The following is a 22,363-nucleotide window of genomic DNA, read 5'->3' as shown; positions in this document are numbered from 1 at the left end:
AACAAAAATGATTGAGAATAAACGCAGAGCTCATGTCTGATTTGTTAAAACATGTTTCATTACACATTTTGATGGTCTTCGAAATTCTGCTGACTAAGTGACTACATGTCAACTAGCAGTCATTAGAGTATTAGTAGACTGGTTATGGTTAGTAGAATGAGTTGACGTACTTAGTTATTTTAATATCAGTAGTGACTGACAAACTATTGTAGTTTTTGTTTTGATATTTTTTCATTAATTTTTTTAGTTTTTGTAATTTAGTTGTGTTTTTGTCATTTTTATTAGTAATAGGTTTATAGTTTTTTTTTTTTTATTTTAATGTTTTTTTTTCATTTTCATTTCAGTTTAGATATTTTAGTACATTAAGGTAAACTTATATAGACTAACATGCAGTATATAGTAAAAAATAAAAAATCCATTTAAAATATATTTTATTTTAATTAATAAAAGACTTTTTATGGTTTTAGTATTAGTTAATTGTAATAACCCTGAACAGAATTTATTGAAAGTTCAACAAAGACCTCTTCATTCATAAATAATAAAAAATAAAATAAATCCTTTTGATTTTCGCTCACTAATGGCATTGTCTGGTGAGAATCACGCAGTGCTAAATGGGTGAGACTGGCAGGATTTATTGGCAGTAATTCAGAAGAACGGAACGTTCTGAAGGGAAATCTGTGGTGTTCGGTGGGACATTGTAACGGGTTGGACGTGAGCTGGGTGATGGGATTAGCTCTCGCTCTCCGAGTCAGCACTATGGACGGGTTTAAAAGCTGTGTGTGTGTGTGTGTGTGTGTGTGTGTGAAGAGCAGCAGTTACATCATGCAAGTACAGCCCGTAACAAGTGTGCAGGTGTGAGTAAACCCAGATTAGTTTATACTGGCCCTACACTAGACAAAAACTGATGAAATTTGTAATGGCATAAGAATCCTACTGCAGCTTTTCTTTATAAAATAAATATAGACTGATGATTCATATCGCTAAACACAACAGAACTTGAAAACATTTACAACAAGATTATATTTATTTATTCGTTTGAGCTAAACATTTATTGGAAACTTGTGGCCTGATTATTTGTAGTGTTTTATTATTAGTAGTATTTTTATTTACTAAGCAAACAAACAAACCAGTGTTATTTTATTGTTATGAACTATTATAGTTTCTATCTATCTATCTATCTATTTATCGTTTCAGTTTTAATTACCATCCTGAAACAAACGTTTATACTGGCCCTACACTAGACAAAAACTGATGAAATTTGTAATGGCATAAGAATCCTACTGCAGCTTTTCTTTATAAAATAAATATAGACTGATGATTCATATCGCTAAACACAACAGAACTTGAAAACATTTACAACAAGATTATATTTATTTATTCGTTTGAGCTAAACATTTATTGGAAACTTGTGGCCTGATTATTTGTAGTGTTTTATTATTAGTAGTATTTTTATTTACTAAGCAAACAAACAAACCAGTGTTATTTTATTGTTATGAACTATTATAGTTTCTATCTATCTATCTATTTATCGTTTCAGTTTTAATTACTATCCTGAAACAAACTAGAATTATTTTTTTATTTTACTATTGCTCATATGTTTTATGCTTAACTTTTTGGCTGTTTTAAAATACACACAAAAAAAACAACGTACTTTTTTGAAGTAAAATTGGAATACAGAAATAATTTTAACAACAACAGGTAGTGATAATAGTGACAGCACTGTTTGTATATTCAAGTTGATCATTCGTAACAGATAAATGTGGGAGAATTAAAACAGCACAAGATGCTACACTTTGGCCTCCAATATTTCTTTCCTCAGCTAAAGAAGAACATCAAATTAAAAAATTACAATTAAAACAAAAAAATAAGTTTTAGAAATGCAAACATTTCGGTTTTCTCTCTCTATTTGAAATCTCAAACACATTTTATGTGCTTTAGTATGTTAATCAACAGATTTAAAAAGTGCACTTTAAAGCACAAAAGAAAGATTATTAAAACATACGATTTAAAATGGACTTTAAACTGTAATTTGTTATTACTACAAAGTGCACTTTTTAAACTTGTATTATTTAGGTGTGTTAGGATCGCGCTGATCAGTGCATTACTGACATCTCCTGGCAGTTTGGATCAGAAACTTCATCGGATCTCCTCTGCAGACTTCTTACAAGAGATTCACACAACTTTTCAAGTCAATAGTGCTGTTGAACGCTGTCTATAAAACATCTGCCATTTGTTTCAGAGATGTTGGTGATTGGTCTGCTCTGGGCAGATGATGAAGTTCATCTCATGCTTCAGCTGTCCAGGTTTTGTGATCATGACTAGCCTACCTCTATCTGGCACTTCAGCATTGCTGTCTGTGATTAAAGGTTTAGCAGGTGCTTTGTGTCTGCAGTCATAATCATAAAAACTGCTGTTCTTAAAACACCAAACAACTAACCCTAACAAGTCATTGATTTTAGTCGCAGCTTGTACCAAACCCCGCCCTTTTGAAAAAACCAGCATATGCTGGTTAGGTATGTTTTGACGCTGGGATGCTGATTTAAGCTGGTCCTTTGCTGGTTTATGCTGGTCCTTTGCTGGTTTATGCTGGTCCTTTGCTGGTTTATGCTGGTCTATGCTGGTCCTTTTGCTGGTCTATGCTGGTCCTTTGCTGGTTTAAGCTGGTCCTTTGCTGGTTTATGCTGGTCCTTTGCCAGCACATGACCAGCATAAACCACCAACGGACCAGCTTAAACCAGCAAAGGACCAGCATAGACCAGCAAAGGACCAGCATAGACCAGCAAAGGACCAGCATAGACCAGCAAAGGACCAGCATAGACCAGCAAAGGACCAGCATAGACCAGCAAAGGACCAGCATAGACCAGCAAAGGACCAGCATAGACCAGCAAAGGACCAGCATAGACCAGCAAAGGACCAGCATAGACCAGCAAAGGACCAGCATAGACCAGCAAAGGACCAGCATAGACCAGCAAAGGACCAGCATAGACCAGCAAAGGACCAGCATAGACCAGCAAAGGACCAGCATAAACCAGCAACGGACCAGCTTAAACCAGCATCCCAGTGTCAAAACATACCTAACCAGCATATGCTGGGTTTTTCAACAGGGTGCTGAGCACAACTTGTACAAACTATAGAGAATACAGAGAACAACAACTTAAGATAATCACAGCATTTTTGTTCACGTTATTTTTAGTTCATATTTTGTCCAACCCCTGTATGAAGGCCTATCTAAACCTTACATTCTACATATTAGACCCATGTTTTCTAGGAAATGTAGGCTATCAAAGCAGAGATTTTCCCTCTATTTTTGGATTGAATATATTCTTAATATTATTTCTAATTGTTAATTCGATTTCTCATATCTTCTTCATTTCCTACAATGATATTTCTCTTTCTTCAACATAATTCAGCGGGAAATCACTCGTTTTACTGTGTTATTCTGTCCACACCATTCACACAACCCTGTTGGATAATAAATAAATGCTTTTTAAACTTGTACGCCCTATTCATATAGCCTTTTTCTTGTATTGACTATTCATTATTCCAATGATGTTGCCATTTTTGTAACATTTTTGCTTTATTATCAGTTATTTATTATTATTAATGACATATTTCAGTTGCTACCACCTCTATTTCACTTTTTTTTGAGATCTTTAACTTTTGAATATTAACTGCAGCTCCTACTAAACCTCCATTTGAATTTCTTGGAGCATGTTTAAATATATGTATTTTTTGTTCCGTATTATAGCCAAATGCACTCCTTTAGGCTCTAAAAATCTTATCATTGTTAGGCTATTGTTTTTAGGGCCGCCGCGACATACAGTAGGCTACATCGCATTACATTTATTCAATACTTTATTTTATAGTTTCCTATCATCTTATCTATATGTTTTTCCATGTCACTTGAATATTTCATTTTAAATTTAAAGGGGTCATATGATGCGATTTCAAGTTTTCCTTTCTCTTTGGAGTGTTACAAGCTGATTGTGCATAGATAAGATCCCTCAAGTTGCAAAGAGAAAAATAATGTGTTTTTTGAACATTAAAGCATGTCAACATATTTGTTACACCCAAATACACAAAATAATGATCTTTAAAAAATCTTCATATGACCCCTTTAAATCTACTCAGCGAGCTGAACATTTACGTTCATGGTCGTTTATCGATTAGTCAGGTCTGTCAGACTGAAATGTCGATGAGGGAAAACTCGATGCCCATGCGGAAGTCCCTGATCATTTGGATAAATGCACAAGAGAAAACAACCAAATGAAAATGTAAGTAGGCTAAATCGCACTGCGCTCGTGTCTGTTTTGCACGTTGAACTAGGCTTTTGGTTTTCGCATGTGTTGCAGTTTGAGCATCCCGTGTGGATGGTTTGTTGTGGTTTGAACTGGGCTGTGTTTTGTCAAGCTGCTGTCACAGGAACATGGAGCCATCGCAGTCCATACAAGAGATGCTAACTGTCTTTATCTGAGGTGTGGCTTAGTGGTTAAACGCCTGGGCTGGAAACGGAAAGGTTGCAGGTTCGACAGGTTGTTCCCGTGATCTATTTACAGCAGCAGCAGCCCAGCCCAAACCACAACAGGTCACCGGTTTCTTCGTTAAACACCATTACAGCCATCAGATTTAGCTATACAACATTACAAAATGTCCACCACATTTCTGTATGTAATTTTATGCAAATACAATTCTGCTCGTACGTTTATATACATACCCCTTGCAGATTTTTTCTCTCTGGGAAACAACAATCTTACAATCTTACAAGGGCAGTATATAATTGAAAAAAAAAAAAAAGTTTAAAGAAAATAATAAAAATGTACGTTACATATCATCGTCCTGTTTAAAAGTTTACACCCCCGGCTTTTAATGCACCTTTTGTATTAGTTGTGTATGAGTCCCTGTTGTCCTCAATGTGAAAGGATGGATCTCAAAATCATACAGTTACTGTTGAAAATGGTTTAAATATGCAGAGGATGCTGCAAAACTAAAGAATGTGCAGGAGCTGGAATATTTTCTGAAGAACAGTTGGACCATCAGAATAAAAAAAAACAAAACAAAAAACAGTCACTGATCATCCAGGTAACAACAACAACACACATTAAGAATCAAGGGTATGTAAACTTTTGAACTAGTTAATTTGTGTAAATTCAGTTTTTATTTTGTCTTGACGTCATGTGAAAAAGATTTATTCAGGACAGTACTAAATAAAAAATAACATGAAATGTTTATGACCCTATTATTTTGTTAAAATCTTGCATAATTTGCAAGGGTTATGTAAACGTTTTAATCAGAAATGCAAATCTTGACATACATTTGAATGTGTTGATTATATGGTTATATCTTTATGTTCCATTTTGGGGGTTAAAAATAGATTTTACATTTTGATGATAATAATTTTGTGCAATTAAATTTTCTTCCAGCATACTTCACAAACAAGAGAGATAATTTATAATATGCAGTCAAATGTAACATTTTAAATAAACTCGCTTCCTTAAATACTAATTTGCATCGGAATTCTGCTTGTTTGCTATCTCGGTTCTAATTTTGGAACTGAATTGCAATTAAATAGGCCTTCTCAGGTCAGGTCGGCTGTGAATGGATGGCCTCGCTGTAGTAAGTGCATTTTTAGAAGTATTAAATGTTTCTGTGTGTGTGTGTGTGTGTGTTAGGTAAAAGAGCATTGTTGTGGTGTCCAGCTGGAATCATCATGTCCTCCGCTGGTCCATCTCTGTCGCACCCTCGGTGCTCCGCGGCGGGAGCTGAGGCCGGGGCAGCAAGCGATCGTGGGATTTTCTCCTCAGACAGACACGCTGGGCTCCTGCTAGCTCAGATGAACAAAATGCGCCTGCAGTCTGACTTCTGCGATGTGCGACTGCTGGTAGGCGGAAGGGTGTTCGGGGTCCATAAGCTGGTGCTGGCTGCCAGCGGCCCGTACTTCGCTGCTCTGTTCTCTGGAGCTATGAGCGAAGCCCATGAGGAGGAGGTTCGCATTGTTGGAGTGGAAGCTGACGTCTTTGAAATTCTCCTAGAATTTATTTACACTGGTATGCTGGTGTCATACATGTGTTTGTCCATCAATCAGAAACATGCAAAAAAAAATGCTACTGGGGTATACAGCCCATAAATCGGTGCTCTTTGGATGCGGGATTTCTTAATTCATCAAAAACTTTGAACTCCAAGGCACTCAAAAGTCTTTATTCTCACATGGATTTACATAAAAAAAAATCACAAATATGTCGAGTTGTTTTTAATGTAAAGCCATGTGAAATTTACAACAGCTTCGAACGCGGCTCAACCAATCAGAATCAAGGACCGGAACGCTCCGTTTTATTATAAAGACTTTTTATTTTTCACAAACCTTTCGAGTGCCTTGGAGTTAAAAGTTACCTGTGGGAAGTTAATTAGTGGTGCTTGATAATGGTCAGCATCACTATTAAAGGAATAGTTCACCCAAAAATTCAAGATGTAGATGAGTTTGTTTCTTCATCAGATTTGTAGAAATGTAGCATTGCATCAGTGTCTCAGCAATGGATGCTCTGCAGTGAATGGGTGCCGTCAGAATGAGAGTCCAAACAGCTGATAACAACATCACAATAATCCACACGACTCCAGTCCATCAGTTAACATTCGAGCCGTTCATGCCAGACTGGGGAGAGAGGTGTTGTAATAATGTAAAATATGTGAAAAATAATGTGTTTTTCGAACAACCAAGTATGAGAGCCTGTTCTAGTACACCCCCAAAACAAAATCAAGACTTTGTAAAAGAGCATAATAGGACCCATTTAAGACATTTGAACTGTTGTCTGTAATCCGTAATAGCGCAACATAATTGTAAATGGTGCTAGCTTGATCTGTGCAGATTTCTCTTCTGATTCAGACCAGATGACTTTTTCACTGGAGGAAGCGTTATTATGGATTATGGACTTGTAGCCAGGTCTGTGCACGCAACCGCTCCAGGGGGAATGGTGGAACTGTGGAGGATATGTGACAGCCTGGGCAGGGGTGGAGGCTTTTCCCGGTGGAGGGGTCCTCCCCTATCGTGGGGGTGACCGGGGATCACCACAGGTAAAGCGGGCAAGGCGACGGTGGCGAGTATTCGAGCCGTTCATGCCAGACTGGGGAGAGAGGTGTTGTAATAATGTAAAATATGTGAAAAATAATGTGTTTTTCGAACAACCAAGTATGAGAGCCTGTTCTAGTACACCCCCAAAACAAAATCAAGACTTTGTAAAAGAGCATAATAGGACCCATTTAAGACATTTGAACTGTTGTCTGTAATCCGTAATAGCGCAACATAATTGTAAATGGTGCTAGCTTGATCTGTGCAGATTTCTCTTCTGATTCAGACCAGATGACTTTTTCACTGGAGGAAGCGTTATTATGGATTATGGACTTGTATTTTAGCTGTAAGCAACAGTTTGAAGTTAAAAGCATCTTAATGAACACACAGCTTTTCACTTCACAAGATGTTAACTGATGGACTGGAGTCTTGTGTATTATTGTGATGCTTTTATCAGCTGTTTGGACTCTCGTTCTGACGGCACCCATTCACTGCAGAGCATCCATTGGTGGTGAGCAAGTGATGCAATGCTCTGTTGAAGAAACAAACTCATCTATATCTTGGATAGCCTGAGGGTGAGTAAATCTTCACCAAATTTTCATTTTTGGGTGAACTATTCCTTTAATATTGCTCAAATGAACAAACCTCTAACAAGACGTTTTAAACGTCGAGGTGTAACTCTACCAGTTATGTGAACAATACCTCAAATCATCCAACTTCTTGAGGAGAGGTGTGCTGGCATTTGACTATTTACATTGAGTTACTTGAGAGACCAGAATATAATAGAGACTTTGAGATGTGCTCTTTTGTCTCGGGCTATTAAGCAGAGTACAAACAAGAGTATTTTACTTAACCCACTGGCAGAACATTTGACTTATTTTAAGCAAAATGCTCGTAATTCAGTTTTTTCCCCCTCTGGAAACAAGACTAAATATCTTGTCGTTTTGCTTATCTAGTAAATGCATCTTAATTTAAGAATTTTTAGATATTTTGACTAGAAACAAGACAAAAATACTAAGTAAGATAAACCTTTTTTGCAGTGTGTATATGAGTGTAATGTAAAAGCTCCACATTTCCCAAACTCTTCCCAGTGTATGAATGGCAAACATATTAAAACGCTCTTCTTTTGCTCCTGACAGGCTCTATTGACGTGACGGTGGACACTGTGCAGGAGCTGATGGTGGCTGCAGACATGCTGCAGTTGAGTGAGGTGGTGGATATATGTGGAGAATTCCTGCGGGCTCATATGGACCCATCCAACTGTGTGGGGATCTATCGCTTTTTGGAGCAGATCGCCTGTATGGAGCTGCTACAGTTCACTGAAGACTACATCCATGTCCACTTTCTAGAGGTGGGTTCACAGTTTTCCGTTTCAAATATTCTCAGCATTGAGTTTTTGTTTCTTTTAACCCTGATTCATGGATTTAAATGTGTCATGCGTTGATCTTTTGACATATAAGAGGCCTTTGTACCATTAAAACATCCTGCAAGTTTCATAACTTAAAGGTGACCTATTAGGTGAGTGTATATGTGAAGTTTTAGCTCAAAATACACCACTGATAATTTTTCGTAGCTTGTTAAAATGGGCACTTTTAGGGTTTGAGCCAAAATGCGCCGTTTTTGTGTGTGTCCCTTTAAATGCAAATGAGCTGCTGCTTTTCAGAAGAGGGCGGAGCTTCAAGAGCTCAAGCTCTGGCATACAAATAAACATTCCACTATTAGCACAAGCCTGTTATCTTTACAGAAAACATACTCGGTTTAAAAGTCATAATAAATGATGTGCATAATAAATGATTGTTTATGAATTACACAGACGAGGAGCACGGCGCGATAAAATAACGACAGCTGGTCTCATGGTGCCTTAGCTGCTGTCACAAACTTTAGAAGTCCCACATGTGATTATGAGCTCGACAAATTCAAGCGGTCGACATTGCTTTCATATGCAATTTTTTAACTACCACATTCCTATTTACAATCATTCTGGTAGCACGTGAAGGCAGCATCAGTGAAAACAGAAGTAGCTTTAGCAACATTAGCCTTACATTTCAGTCTTAAATTTCATAAATTCTCATATATATATCATACGAGGGCTGTCCGGAAAGTATCCAGATTCCAGCCATGTAATATGAGAAATGCTAAACGATGAAAACGGCAGCAGCTGTGGGCAGCTGGTGCTCAGATGGCCCCCTACAGCTCAAAATTTGATGCCTTGCGACTTCTGACTTTTCCCAAAACTAAAATCACCTTTGAAGGGGACTGAGGCGTCATTGTCCTACGCACAATGCTTCTTGTGTCTTGTATCTTCTTCGATAAATGTCTGTATTTTACATATTACATGGCTGTATATTTTTTAGACAGCACTTGTATTTCAGTGTCTGACGAGCTGCAGTAAAGGTTTACAGTTTTTTACCTGACTCTTTGCTGTTTTACAAAGCGTTGATTTTTGGCGAATTGCAATTTGACCCCAAACACAATTGATGTAAACAAAATTCGTACAGCCTTTCCAAAACAAACCTATGTGTTGAAACTTTGCATGCACATTCGTGACCATAATTGAGAAAAAAACCCCAAAAACATAATATTTAAAAAAGAAAATAATAGTTAAACCAGTGTGTCAAGCACTTTGAAAATCGAATGCAGGTCAAACTGACCAACACAACAGAAGGATTTTTAACGGCAGGTTACTCCGGGCAGGCACCAAGATAAATGACTTATCACTATTATGAGTATTGCCCACTTTTGCTCTACAGTGATTTTTGTAGGGCTCCAAATATTTAGCCTTCACGACTGTCAGTATTTTGTGGTTTTGAAAACGTCTGCATCCTGTGTCTGGAGTCAGGTGTGCGCCTCAGAAGAGTTCTCAAGCTTGTCTAAAGATCAGCTGGTGAAGCTGCTCCGCAGTGAGGAGCTCAGGATCGAAGACGAGTATCAGGTGTTCACGGCTGCTATGGACTGGCTGCACCACGACGTGCCGCACAGGAAGAAGCATGTGGTGGAAGTTCTGGAACCGGTGCGCTTCCCGCTGCTGTCTCCACAGAGACTCTACAAGTACATCGAGGGTGAGAGAGATGCTGTGTTTCACTTTAGTGCTCCTCACCACTCAGGACTCATGTTTGTATCCTCTGATTAGATGGACATAATTGGAAGAAACTTTCACATAGTCTGACAAGGTTATAATTTACATAAATGTTACAGAGGCATTTTAAGAGGATTTAAGAGCAAAAAAAATTAATAAAATATTCTTTTGTCAAATAATATAGGCATCGCAATTTATGTTAAAATATACAGTATACATTCATAAAAAAGACTTTCTTTAACAATTAAAAAAAAAAAAAATTTCCTTGGATGATTCTGAAAACAAATCTTCAATTTCGAGTAAACTTTGAGTCTTACATTTCATAAGGTCTCATTTATATCATATTTTAGTGTTTGACAAGCTACAATAAAGGTTTTCTGTTTTTTGTTTTGGCTCTGCTGTTTGAAGTGTTGATTTTTGGCAAACTGCATTGATCAATAAATGATTACATTCATTATTAAAAATAATCTGAAAAAATATTCTTCTGTCAAATAATATAGGCAATGCAGGTTATGTTAAACTATAAATTCTTACACAATGGTTATTCAAAATGCGTTACAAGATAATTTATGATCATAAAAATCAGAAAAAGAAAAAAGTTTCAAATAAAAATTTATTAAAGGGGTCATCGGATGCCCATTTTCCACAAGTTGATATGATTCTTTAGGGTCTTAATGACATTCCACTATTAGCACAAGCCTGTTATCTTTACAGAAAACATACTCGGTTTAAAAGTCATAATAAATGATGTGCATAATAAATGATTGTTTATGAATTACACAGACGAGGAGCACGGCGCGATAAAATAACGACAGCTGGTCTCATGGTGCCTTAGCTGCTGTCACAAACTTTAGAAGTCCCACATGTGATTATGAGCTCGACAAATTCAAGCGGTCGACATTGCTTTCATATGCAATTTTTTAACTACCACATTCCTATTTACAATCATTCTGGTAGCACGTGAAGGCAGCATCAGTGAAAACAGAAGTAGCTTTAGCAACATTAGCCTTACATTTCAGTCTTAAATTTCATAAATTCTCATATATATATCATACGAGGGCTGTCCGGAAAGTATCCAGATTCCAGCCATGTAATATGAGAAATGCTAAACGATGAAAACGGCAGCAGCTGTGGGCAGCTGGTGCTCAGATGGCCCCCTACAGCTCAAAATTTGATGCCTTGCGACTTCTGACTTTTCCCAAAACTAAAATCACCTTTGAAGGGGACTGAGGCGTCATTGTCCTACGCACAATGCTTCTTGTGTCTTGTATCTTCTTCGATAAATGTCTGTATTTTACATATTACATGGCTGTATATTTTTTAGACAGCACTTGTATTTCAGTGTCTGACGAGCTGCAGTAAAGGTTTTCAGTTTTTTACCTGACTCTTTGCTGTTTTACAAAGCGTTGATTTTTGGCGAATTGCAATTTGACCCCAAACACAATTGATGTAAACAAAATTCGTACAGCCTTTCCAAAACAAACCTATGTGTTGAAACTTTGCATGCACATTCGTGACCATAATTGAGAAAAAAACCCCAAAAACATAATATTTAAAAAAGAAAATAATAGTTAAACCAGTGTGTCAAGCACTTTGAAAATCGAATGCAGGTCAAACTGACCAACACAACAGAAGGATTTTTAACGGCAGGTTACTCCGGGCAGGCACCAAGATAAATGACTTATCACTATTATGAGTATTGCCCACTTTTGCTCTACAGTGATTTTTGTAGGGCTCCAAATATTTAGCCTTCACGACTGTCAGTATTTTGTGGTTTTGAAAACCTCTGCATCCTGTGTCTGGAGTCAGGTGTGCGCCTCAGAAGAGTTCTCAAGCTTGTCTAAAGATCAGCTGGTGAAGCTGCTCCGCAGTGAGGAGCTCAGGATCGAAGACGAGTATCAGGTGTTCACGGCTGCTATGGACTGGCTGCACCACGACGTGCCGCACAGGAAGAAGCATGTGGTGGAAGTTCTGGAACCGGTGCGCTTCCCGCTGCTGTCTCCACAGAGACTCTACAAGTACATCGAGGGTGAGAGAGATGCTGTGTTTCACTTTAGTGCTCCTCACCACTCAGGACTCATGTTTGTATCCTCTGATTAGATGGACATAATTGGAAGAAACTTTCACATAGTCTGACAAGGTTATAATTTACATAAATGTTACAGAGGCATTTTAAGAGGATTTAAGAGCAAAAAAAATTAATAAAATATTCTTTTGTCAAATAATATAGGCATCGCAATTTATGTTAAAATATACAGTATACATTCATAAAAAAGACTTTCTTTAACAATTAAAAAAAAAAAAAATTTCCTTGGATGATTCTGAAAACAAATCTTCAATTTCGAGTAAACTTTGAGTCTTACATTTCATAAGGTCTCATTTATATCATATTTTAGTGTTTGACAAGCTACAATAAAGGTTTTCTGTTTTTTGTTTTGGCTCTGCTGTTTGAAGTGTTGATTTTTGGCAAACTGCATTGATCAATAAATGATTACATTCATTATTAAAAATAATCTGAAAAAATATTCTTCTGTCAAATAATATAGGCAATGCAGGTTATGTTAAACTATAAATTCTTACACAATGGTTATTCAAAATGCGTTACAAGATAATTTATGATCATAAAAATCAGAAAAAGAAAAAAGTTTCAAATAAAAATTTATTAAAGGGGTCATCGGATGCCCATTTTCCACAAGTTGATATGATTCTTTAGGGTCTTAATGAAAAGTCTATAACGGACTTTGGTTAAAATTTCTCAATGGTAGTGTAAAACAACACACTTTTTACCCTGTCAAAATCAGCTCTGTTCACAGCGAGCCGTTTTGTTGCATGTTGCTTTAAATGCTAATGAGCTCTGCTGACCCCGCCCCTCTCTTCCGAGCCGCTCTCTGAGAGACTCTTAACTTCAGCTGCATTCATCACGGAACTTGCAAACTAGCACATTATTAGGAAAGGGCGATTTGCAAAGATTCATAAAAAAAAGTAAGTGAAGCTGGATCACGAATGATTCGCATGAACATAAACGCATTTAGGCAGATCGGGGGCGCATTCCCTTCAAAAACAAACGTAATCCACTGCGTCTTCAGCGGCTCAGATGTCAGAAATAAATGACGACTGCTATGTTTATTATTACATCCAACAACAAAACACCACAATCACTTAGGAGACATTCTTGTCTTCCTCTGCTACTCAGGGCGGGTCTAGGGTAAAACACTAGTGTCGATCAACAATCGTGGGAGGGGCTTGTGCAATACTACGTCATTCTGCCAAGAATCTGTAAACGGCTTGATATGAGAAAGGGGTTATGATTTATCAGGATTTTAAAAAAGCACTGGGTGGATTTTTATCATTATAGGGTGGTTGTGTACACACACTGCCAACACACATTTATGTTCAAACAACATGTAAAAGTGAATTTTGCATCCGATGACCCCTTTAAAAATAATGCAAAACGAAACGGTTTTTAAGGTTATATAAACTGTATACAGTGTTGGGTATAATGCATTACTAAGTAACTAATTAATGTAATTTAATTACTTGTCCCTTGAAAAAGTAAAGTAAGGGATTACTCTTAATTTTTTCTGGAATTTAATTACACATTTGCAAATTGCATAAATACTGTATAGACTACAAAACATTATTGTATAAAACAGTAGTGGATTTAACATTACAATTTAACAATCTAACATCTAATTTTAATGTAACTTTTTCTCTTTAAAAACTTTAGTCAGTTCAAGTAAAATTTATGCAATTTTATGTTATTTATTTGAAAGAATTAAAAGAGCAGTTTAATGTCTATCCTTGTCTTGTCGAGTTTGATATGGGATTTAGAAAGTAATTAGTAATAAGTAATGCAATACTTTTTAGTAATTAGTACAGTAATCTAATTACACTATTGTAGATGATTTTTTTTTAGTCTAACCTCCTCAGCTCTGACTTTAAGTGCATTAGCACAATCAGACTGTTTATGTTTGGTAAGCAGCTTGATGTATTCATATAGATTTGAATGTATGTCTAGGTGCACATATCTTGTATATTTTACAATGTGGCTCATCTAATCGTAGTTTAGAGCTGGAATGATCTGTTTTATGATGTTTGTTTTTGTGTACACATTGGTAACGAGACATTCTCCTGCAGGTATTTCTGACTTCAGTTTGCGAGTTGCATTGCAAACCCTTCTGAGAGAGTACACTGAAGTCAACAAGTCCCCTAAAGAGAGCAAACCTTTCAGCCTTCTGCAGACGGCCAAGGCCCGGCCCCGGAGAAAAGCCCGCAAGTACCTCTACGCCATTGGTACGGGAACTCTTCCGCGAGCGTGCAGATGTGATACTCATCTTAAAGGGATAGTTCACCCAAAAATGAAAATTCTGTCATTAATTACTCACCCTCATGCCGTTCCAAACCCGTAAGACCTTCGTTCATCTTCGGAACACAAATTAAGATATTTTTGATGCATTCTGAGAGCTCTCTGACCCTCCCATAGACAGCAAGGTAACTACCACGATCAAGGCTCAGAAACATAGCAAGGAGATCGTTAAAATAATCCATGTGACATCAGTGGTTCAACCTTAATTTTATGAAGCTACGAGAATACTTTTTGTGCGCAAAGAAAACAAAAATAATGACTTTATTCAACAATTCGCTTCCTCTGCATCACCCTATAGCACCATTTTGGAGAGTATCACATACGTAAACAATGTATGCAACGTATGTACGCGGATACGTTGTTTATGTTCAGATCAAAGCATAAACAACGTAAACAGTGTATCCGCGTATATGTGTATGTCTATGGGAGGGCCAGAGAGCTCTCGGATTTCATCAGAAATATCTTAATTTGTGTTCTGAAGATGAACGGAGGTCTTGCGGGTTTGGAACGGCATGAGGGTGAGTAATTAATGACAGGATTTTCATTTTTGGGTGAACTATCCCTTTAATCGTTTGTCCAATTCAACGTCTTTCTTCTGTCTCTCAGGCGGTTACACTCGTCTGCAGGGCGGCCGATGGAGTGACAGTCGGGCTTTGAGTTGTGTTGAGCGCTTTGATTCGTTCAGTCAGTACTGGACCACCGTGTCTTCCCTGCATCAGGCCCGCAGTGGACTCGGGGTGGCCGTCCTGGAAGGCATGATATATGTAGTGGGGGGTAAGTGTGTGTTTTTTTTTTGTGTATTTTCTGTAGTGTTGCCACATATCAATATTAGGACCCATGCAAACATCTGTACTTCTAGTAATATCAGTATTACTTCTAATTTATTCTTGAGAAAGTGGATAAAAAAAAAAAACCTGCAGACTTAAAGGGATATTTCACCTAAAAATGTAAATTTGCTGTTAATTCACTCACCCTCGGCCATCCAAGATGTAGGTGACGTTTTCTTAGAAGATTTTTAGCTGAAACCATGGTCCTTGGTCATTAACTCTTTCCCCGCCAGCGTTTTTGATCATTTTCACAAAAGTTTAATGGCCCCCAGAATATTTAGTTGTATGAACATGCAAGATGCCAAAACAAAGAACAGAGCCTCCGTTGGTAAGTTTCATGAAAAAAAACAACATTTTGAACAAAAATCTGAGAAAATCAAGATCAGATTCAGAACGATTATCAAAACATACATCCAAAGCTTGCACGGACCTAAACCACTTCCTGGATCGACATATGTGACCCTGGACCACAAAACCAGTCATAAGGGTCAATTATTTTTTTTATTGAGATTTATACATAATCTGAAAGATGAATAAATAAGCTTTACATTGATGTATGGTTTGTTAGGATAGGACAATATTTGGCTGATACACAACTATTTGAAAATCTGGAATGTGAGGGTGCAAAAAAATCTAAATATTGAGAAAATCACCTTTAAAGTTGTCCAAATGAAGTTCTTAGCAATGCATATTACTAATCAAAAATCAAGTTTTGGTATATTTACGGTAGGAAATTTACGGCATATCTTCATGGAACATGATTTATACTTAATATCCTAATGATTTTTGCATAAAAATTGATAATTTTGACCCATACAATGCATTGTTGGCTATTGCTACAAATATACCTCAGCGGCTTAATTCTGGTTTTGTGCTCCAGGATCACATTTAATTTGGTAACATTAGGCAGTTTTGATATGCTGTTTAATGTGTGATGTTGGCGTTATTTTACATATGAATCTGCTTACATACGCGACCACTGCTTTCTGCTTCTTCGCCTTGTTTTGATACAGATATTCAGTACTCTTTCAGAAGATGTGTGGCGGGAAAAGAGTTAATAAAATGCAAGTCAACGGCTACCATCACTTTGAGAGTCAAAGAAAGCATATATAGGCAACACAAAATGAATCCCTGTGGCTCCTGACGATATATTTGGGTCTTGTGAAGCAAAACAATTGCTCTGTGCAAGAAACTACTAATTATTTCGAAACCTTTCTACTTAGCCATTGCACATCCACCATGCTTCAGTTTTTTGACACTTTTTAATTCATGTTTGTTGTTCTAATCAAATCAAATCTTCATCCAGTGCGCAGTGGGTTTTGGGCAATATTAGTGTGCACTTCAAATTTCCACCGGAAATAGCAGACTATCTGGAAAACTCATTGCAACATATTTTGATTTGGGACGCACTAAATGATCCCAAATGCTGCACTGCATTTACATTTACAGTACATTTATTCATTTAGCAGATCCAAAACGACTTACAATTGAGGAAATAATAAACATACAGCCGTCTTGTGTTGCACAGGAGAAAAGGACTCCATGATTTTCGACTGCACGGAGCGGTACGACCCAGTGACCAAGCAGTGGGCGGCAGTGGCGTCTCTGAACTATCCACGCTGTGGGGTTGGAGTTTGTTCCTGTCATGGAGCTCTTTACGCACTTGGTACGCAGATTTAGATGCTTTCCGGCAGGATGAGTTTAGGCACTGTCAGTCTGCTTCGCTCTTCAGGGTTTTGTTCAGTCGCACTGTAACACCTTGTGATTTGTTAACGCTTTTAGCAACATTCCTGCCAAGGTAATGTTTTCCCTGGCAATGCATGCATGCAATGATAAAATGTACACATTGAGGGCAATGAATGTTGCATTGCATAAAAATGTCTGGCTTGAATGTAAATGGTTATGGTTTCAGGTGGCTGGATTGGCTCAGAAATCGGGAAGACCATGGAACGATATGACCCAGAAGAAAATAAATGGGAGGTTATTGGGAGCATGGCTGTTCCTCGATATTATTTTGGCTGCTGTGAGCTGCAAGGTACGCAAGTACCTTGTTAAACCCAATCGTGTTAAAGGAAAAGTTCACCCAAAAATTACATTTTGTCATCATTTACTCACCCTCATGTCGTTCCAAACCTGCATGAGTTTCTTTCTTTAAAAAAATATTTTGTGTTCAACATAAGAAAGAAACTTAAACAGATTCGGATTGACGTGAGGGTGAGAAAATGATGACAACATTTTCTTTTTTGGGTCAGCTATTCCTTTAATAAATGTCTTTTGAAGGATTAATTCATTGGACTTGAACATGCATTTCAAGCAAATGATGAAATCTTTTAAGCTTGTGTTAACTACACACCTTATTTCAGGCATTTAACCAAAAACACACAAAAAAACCATCCACTGACTTCATGAAGATGGCACTGGAAGTGCTACAATGTTAACTCGTTTCAGGGTTTTGGCCAACAAACAGTGCTGGGTAGATTACAAATTGTAGTCTGTTAGTTACTGATTACAGATTACATGACGGAAATTGTAGTTTGTAACACAATCTATTGGATTACACATATTAGGTAATGTATTCTAACTACTTTTAGATTACTTTTGACATTACTGATAAGAAAATCTATTCAATTCTTTATCAACATCATGAAATGTATTAAACATTACAGTATGCCAGGGTTTACCAAACTGTAGTTTGTGAGTTGATGAAAAGCGAAAATAGCAAATTAAACGGATTTCATTTTAAAAACTCTTTTTAAAATAGTCAACCATCAAAGTGTAGAATTTTAGGGAGAGAATAAAGATTAAGGCGAATCAATAAATAATGAATTACTATACAGAATTAGATTACAATCTATAGAAAAGTAACTGTAATCTGATTACAAGCATTTTAAAATGTAATCTAATTACAAAACATCATGAAATGTATTAAACATTACAGTATGCCAGGGTTTACCAAACTGTAGTTTGTGAGTTGATGAAAAGCGAAAATAGCAAATTAAACGGATTTCATTTTAAAAACTCTTTTTAAAATAGTCAACCATCAAAGTGTAGAATTTTAGGGAGAGAATAAAGATTAAGGCGAATCAATAAATAATGAATTACTGCATACGTAATCATGTAATCTATAGAAAAGTAACTGTAATCTGATTACAAGCATTTTAAAATGTAATCTAATTACAAGTACCTAATTTGTGGAATCTTTTTATGTGATCGGTTGCTACCCAGCACTGCCTACAAAAATACACCACCGCTGTAGCACTCTGGCAGGGAAAATAACGTTAACCAGTAACCAAGCCAGTGCATACTTTTAGTGCACTGTGGAAATATGAAGAAAGTATGCAGGCCCTTGTCTTCAGTATGTTGTGCGTCTGTTCCAGGCTTCATCTATGTGATTGGTGGCATCAGTGATGAGGGTACGGAGCTGCGCTCGGCTGAGGTTTACGACCCCATCTCTCGCCGCTGGAGCGCCCTGCCGGTCATGGTGACCCGACGGGCGTACGTGGGTGTAGCTAGCCTCAATAACTGCATCTACGCTGTAGGAGGCTGGAATGAGGCTCTGGGATCATTGGACACAGTGGAGAAGTACTGCCTGGAGGAGGTTAGAACCCCATAAAGTCTGATCCATATAGGGCTGCAACAACTAATCAATAATGAAAATAACCGGATGAATTTGATTATTGATTAATCTTGTCTATGCACTGTGCACATCTGCCGGTCATGTTACTTTACAGAAATAACAAACATATAAGCATATCATTTAATGCGGCTTGTCCTGTGCGTCAAACAGACGGAGCATGCAATCATTCTGACTTAATACATTTTACTAAAATATTTCTTGATAGAAATTAAACAATTGTACATGTAACGCGAAGAATTGTGTTTTTATGAGACCAGTAACAGTAAAGTATAGAAGCTTGTTTCTGCCATAGAATTTAAAAAAAATAATTGTGACTTTTTCTCTCACAATTCTCGTAATTGCGATTTGACATCTACAATTCTGACTTTTCTTTTTAGAATCGCAGGATTATATATTGCAATTGAAAGTCATGAAATCGCAATTGTGATTTAAAAAAATCTCGCAATTCCGAGTGTTTTTTTCTTATAATCGTGACTTTGTAAAATATCGCAATATCATGTTTATATCTCGCAGTTCTGAGAAAAACGTTAGAATTGCAAGATGCAAACTCAGAATTGCGAGAAATAAAGTCCGAATTGCGAGAAAGCCTATAAACTCGCAATTGCAAGAAATAAAGTCGCAATTCTCAGAAAAAAAGACAGAATTGTGAGAAATAAACTCACAATTTTTTATCCTGTGGCGGAAATGGGCTTCAATAGAAAAGGGAATTAAAAGTAGTTAATTGACGTAAATCTGATAGAATTACTTTGTTCAGATGAGTGCTTGTTCCTTGTTTAGTGTGTGCTTTTGTTTTATGATTTTTAATTTAGTGATTTTAACTTCAGCTTTAAAATGGTAAGCAAACATTTGTTTTTGTTATAGAATGTCATATATTTTACCCTTTTTTGCGCATAATGTATACATAGCCTACACAGATACATTCAATATTTGTTTTTATAGACTTCAAATTGCACGTTGTTTGGAGGACAGCACTGGGCAGGATGTAGAATAACATTTGTAATAATTAATTAAAACTTTTTAAAATTTAAATTATTAAATTGTAACAAATATTTGGATTTTTAAGAAATAATCAACAGAATGATCAAAACAATAGTTAGTTGCAGCCCTACATGCAACGCTGTTGACATTACCAAAAATGCAACCCTTTATGCAAATGTTTTGACTCATATGCATATGGCTCTGTTGTTGCAGGAGAAGTGGGTGGAGGTGGCGTCGATGGCCGTCCCGCGTGCTGGGGTAACGGTTGCAGCCGTTAATGGTTTGTTGTATGCGGTGGGAGGTCGGACCTCTAGCCGGGACTTTTCAGCGCCGGTCACTGTCGACTCGGTCGAAATCTACGACCCCCACCTGGACACGTGGACGGAGATCGGTAACATGATCACCAGCCGCTGTGATGGAGGTGTAGCTGTGCTCTGATAGGCCACATATTCACACCCAGCAACATGAAACTGGTTTTACAGTGTCTAATTTATTATCATTTTTAAATGAGTGAAGAAGACCACCGGAGATCGGTCTCATATGTTAGCCTGTGCGTTTGGTGAGGCTCGTTTAGGAAGTAAGTGTCAAGGTGAGTCTTTTTAGACTTCGTTTTGAGACACTGTGAGATCATGAGCAATTAAAACATTTGTATAACAGCACTTCTAACCAGCCATCAGCCAGAAGATTCACAGCCTGCTTCAATAAGCCACTCAGTTCAGCACACCATTCATTATGTATAGCTGGTCTTCATCATCATCATCATCATCTCAGTGTTGCTGATGTGAATATTAGCCAGCAACTTGCTTCTTTTGTTGAGTCCTGTTTCACATTTGCCTCTCATTTCACAATGTTTTATGTTACATTTTGCACTTTTGTATTGTACCTGTTTGTTTCTCACAATCTTAAGCTTGTGGAAAACATGCTTGGTTGTTGTTAAAAATATTAGAATTTAATACAAGTACTAGAATTTGTTCAGCTGAGAGCTTTAATATTTCATTAATAGAGACTATTTCCTGGAATAAAAAGAAACTGTGTTTTGCCGCTCCACTTTGACTCCCGTATCTGACTCGATGGCAACCAAACATTCCTAAAGGACTTTAGTTTAGGATCCTGTTTTCACTATTAACTACACTGAACAAAATTATAAACGCAACACTTTTGTTTTTGCCCCCATTTTTCATGAGCTGAACTCAAAGATCTAAGACTTTTTCTATGTACACAAAAGGCCTATTTCTCTCAAATATTGTTCACAAATCTGTCTAAATCTGTGTTAGTGAGCACTTCTCCTTTGCCAAGATAATCCATCCACCTCACAGGTGAGGCATATCAAGATGCTGATTAGACAACATGATTATTGCACAGGTGTGCCTTAGGCTAGCCACAATAAAAGGCCACTCTAAAATGTGCAGTTTTACTGTACCCACTCAAGTCGGTTACAACGACGAACTGCAGTCAGGTCGAGACCCCGATGAGGACGACGAGCATGCAGATGAGCTTCCCTGAGACGGTTTCTGACAGTTTGTGCAGAGGACCCCCCAATACAGTAAAACTGCACATTTTAGAGTGGCCTTTTATTGTTTAGGGTTAGCCCTAACCCTAACCCTAAGGCACACCTGTGCAATAATCATTCTGTCTAATCAGCATCTTGATATGCCTCACCTGTGAGGTGGATGGATTATCTTGGCAAAGGAGAAGTGCTCACTAACACAGATTTAGACCGATTTGTGAACAATATTTGAGAGAAATAGGCCTTTTGTGTACATAGAAAAAGTCTTAGATCTTTGAGTTCAGCACATGAAAAATGGGGGCAAAAACAAAAGTGTTGCGTTTATAATTTTGTTCAGTGTAGTTGCTTATTAGCATGCATATTACTAGAATATTGGCTGTTTAATACTAATAAAGCACCTATCAGTGACTTATTCTGCATGATCATGTTTTAGATCCCTTAACCCTACTCCAGACCTACATTTAACAACTACCTTACTATCAATAAGCAGCAAATTAGGAGTTTATTGAGGCAAAAGTTAATAGTGAGAATTGGTTCCAAAACTAAAGTGTGACCGGATGTATTTAATAGCAGGCTGAATATTAATCTACAGTGAATCATGGGTACACAGACAAAACATAATCCATTAACTTTTATATTTTTTCCTGCTTAGCATTTAGTATATGGAAAGTAATAGATTTTGTGTGTGTTTTTTGTCAGAATTGCTACCTGGATTAAATATTGCAGTTTTAATGGGTTTCGATTGGGACATTGGGACATCTAACTAACTAGTGTGAATTAGATTTATGAAAGGAAATGTGGGTGAAATATAAAAATACACATTTTGGTAAAAATGTATGTTGTTTGCACTAACACAGCCAAAATGAAAAAAATTTAAACAAGGGTTAACTATTATTAACATAAAATCAATAT

At 37.2% G+C, this 22,363-nt stretch overlaps 1 protein-coding gene across 1 annotated transcript; it reads left to right on the top strand.

Annotated features, from left to right (window-relative positions):
- Positions 1–4,184: 4,184 nt before the first annotated feature.
- Positions 4,185–20,660, top strand: ipp (intracisternal A particle-promoted polypeptide). The gene is made up of 10 exons (XM_016537429.1): positions 4,185–4,274; positions 5,670–6,044; positions 8,200–8,411; positions 9,900–10,119; positions 14,274–14,429; positions 15,109–15,276; positions 16,858–16,995; positions 17,242–17,364; positions 18,707–18,927; positions 20,158–20,660. The coding sequence occupies exons 2-10, from the start codon at positions 5,708–5,710 to the stop codon at positions 20,380–20,382; spliced, it is 1,800 nt and encodes a 599-aa protein (XP_016392915.1). The 5' UTR covers positions 4,185–4,274; positions 5,670–5,707; the 3' UTR covers positions 20,383–20,660.
- The last annotated feature ends 1,703 nt before the right edge of the window (positions 20,661–22,363 follow it).

The sequence above is a fragment of the Sinocyclocheilus rhinocerous genome, unplaced genomic scaffold (assembly GCF_001515625.1).
Source record: "Sinocyclocheilus rhinocerous isolate Xijiao unplaced genomic scaffold, SAMN03320098_v1.1 scaffold306, whole genome shotgun sequence".
NCBI lineage: Eukaryota > Metazoa > Chordata > Actinopteri > Cypriniformes > Cyprinidae > Sinocyclocheilus > Sinocyclocheilus rhinocerous.
This window is presented reverse-complemented; position numbering and strand designations above follow the sequence as displayed.

What these genes read in the sequence shown, in the direction of transcription:
- ipp (XM_016537429.1), top strand. Translation starts at nt 5,708, where the DNA reads ATGTCCTCCGCTGGTCCATCTCTGTCGCACCCTCGGTGCTCCGCGGCG. An exon ending in CCTAGAATTTATTTACACTG is followed by an intron (nt 6,045 to 8,199) that starts GTATGCTGGTGT and finishes TGCTCCTGACAG; the next exon opens with GCTCTATTGACGTGACGGTG. An exon ending in AGAAGTACTGCCTGGAGGAG is followed by an intron (nt 18,928 to 20,157) that starts GTTAGAACCCCA and finishes CTGTTGTTGCAG; the next exon opens with GAGAAGTGGGTGGAGGTGGC.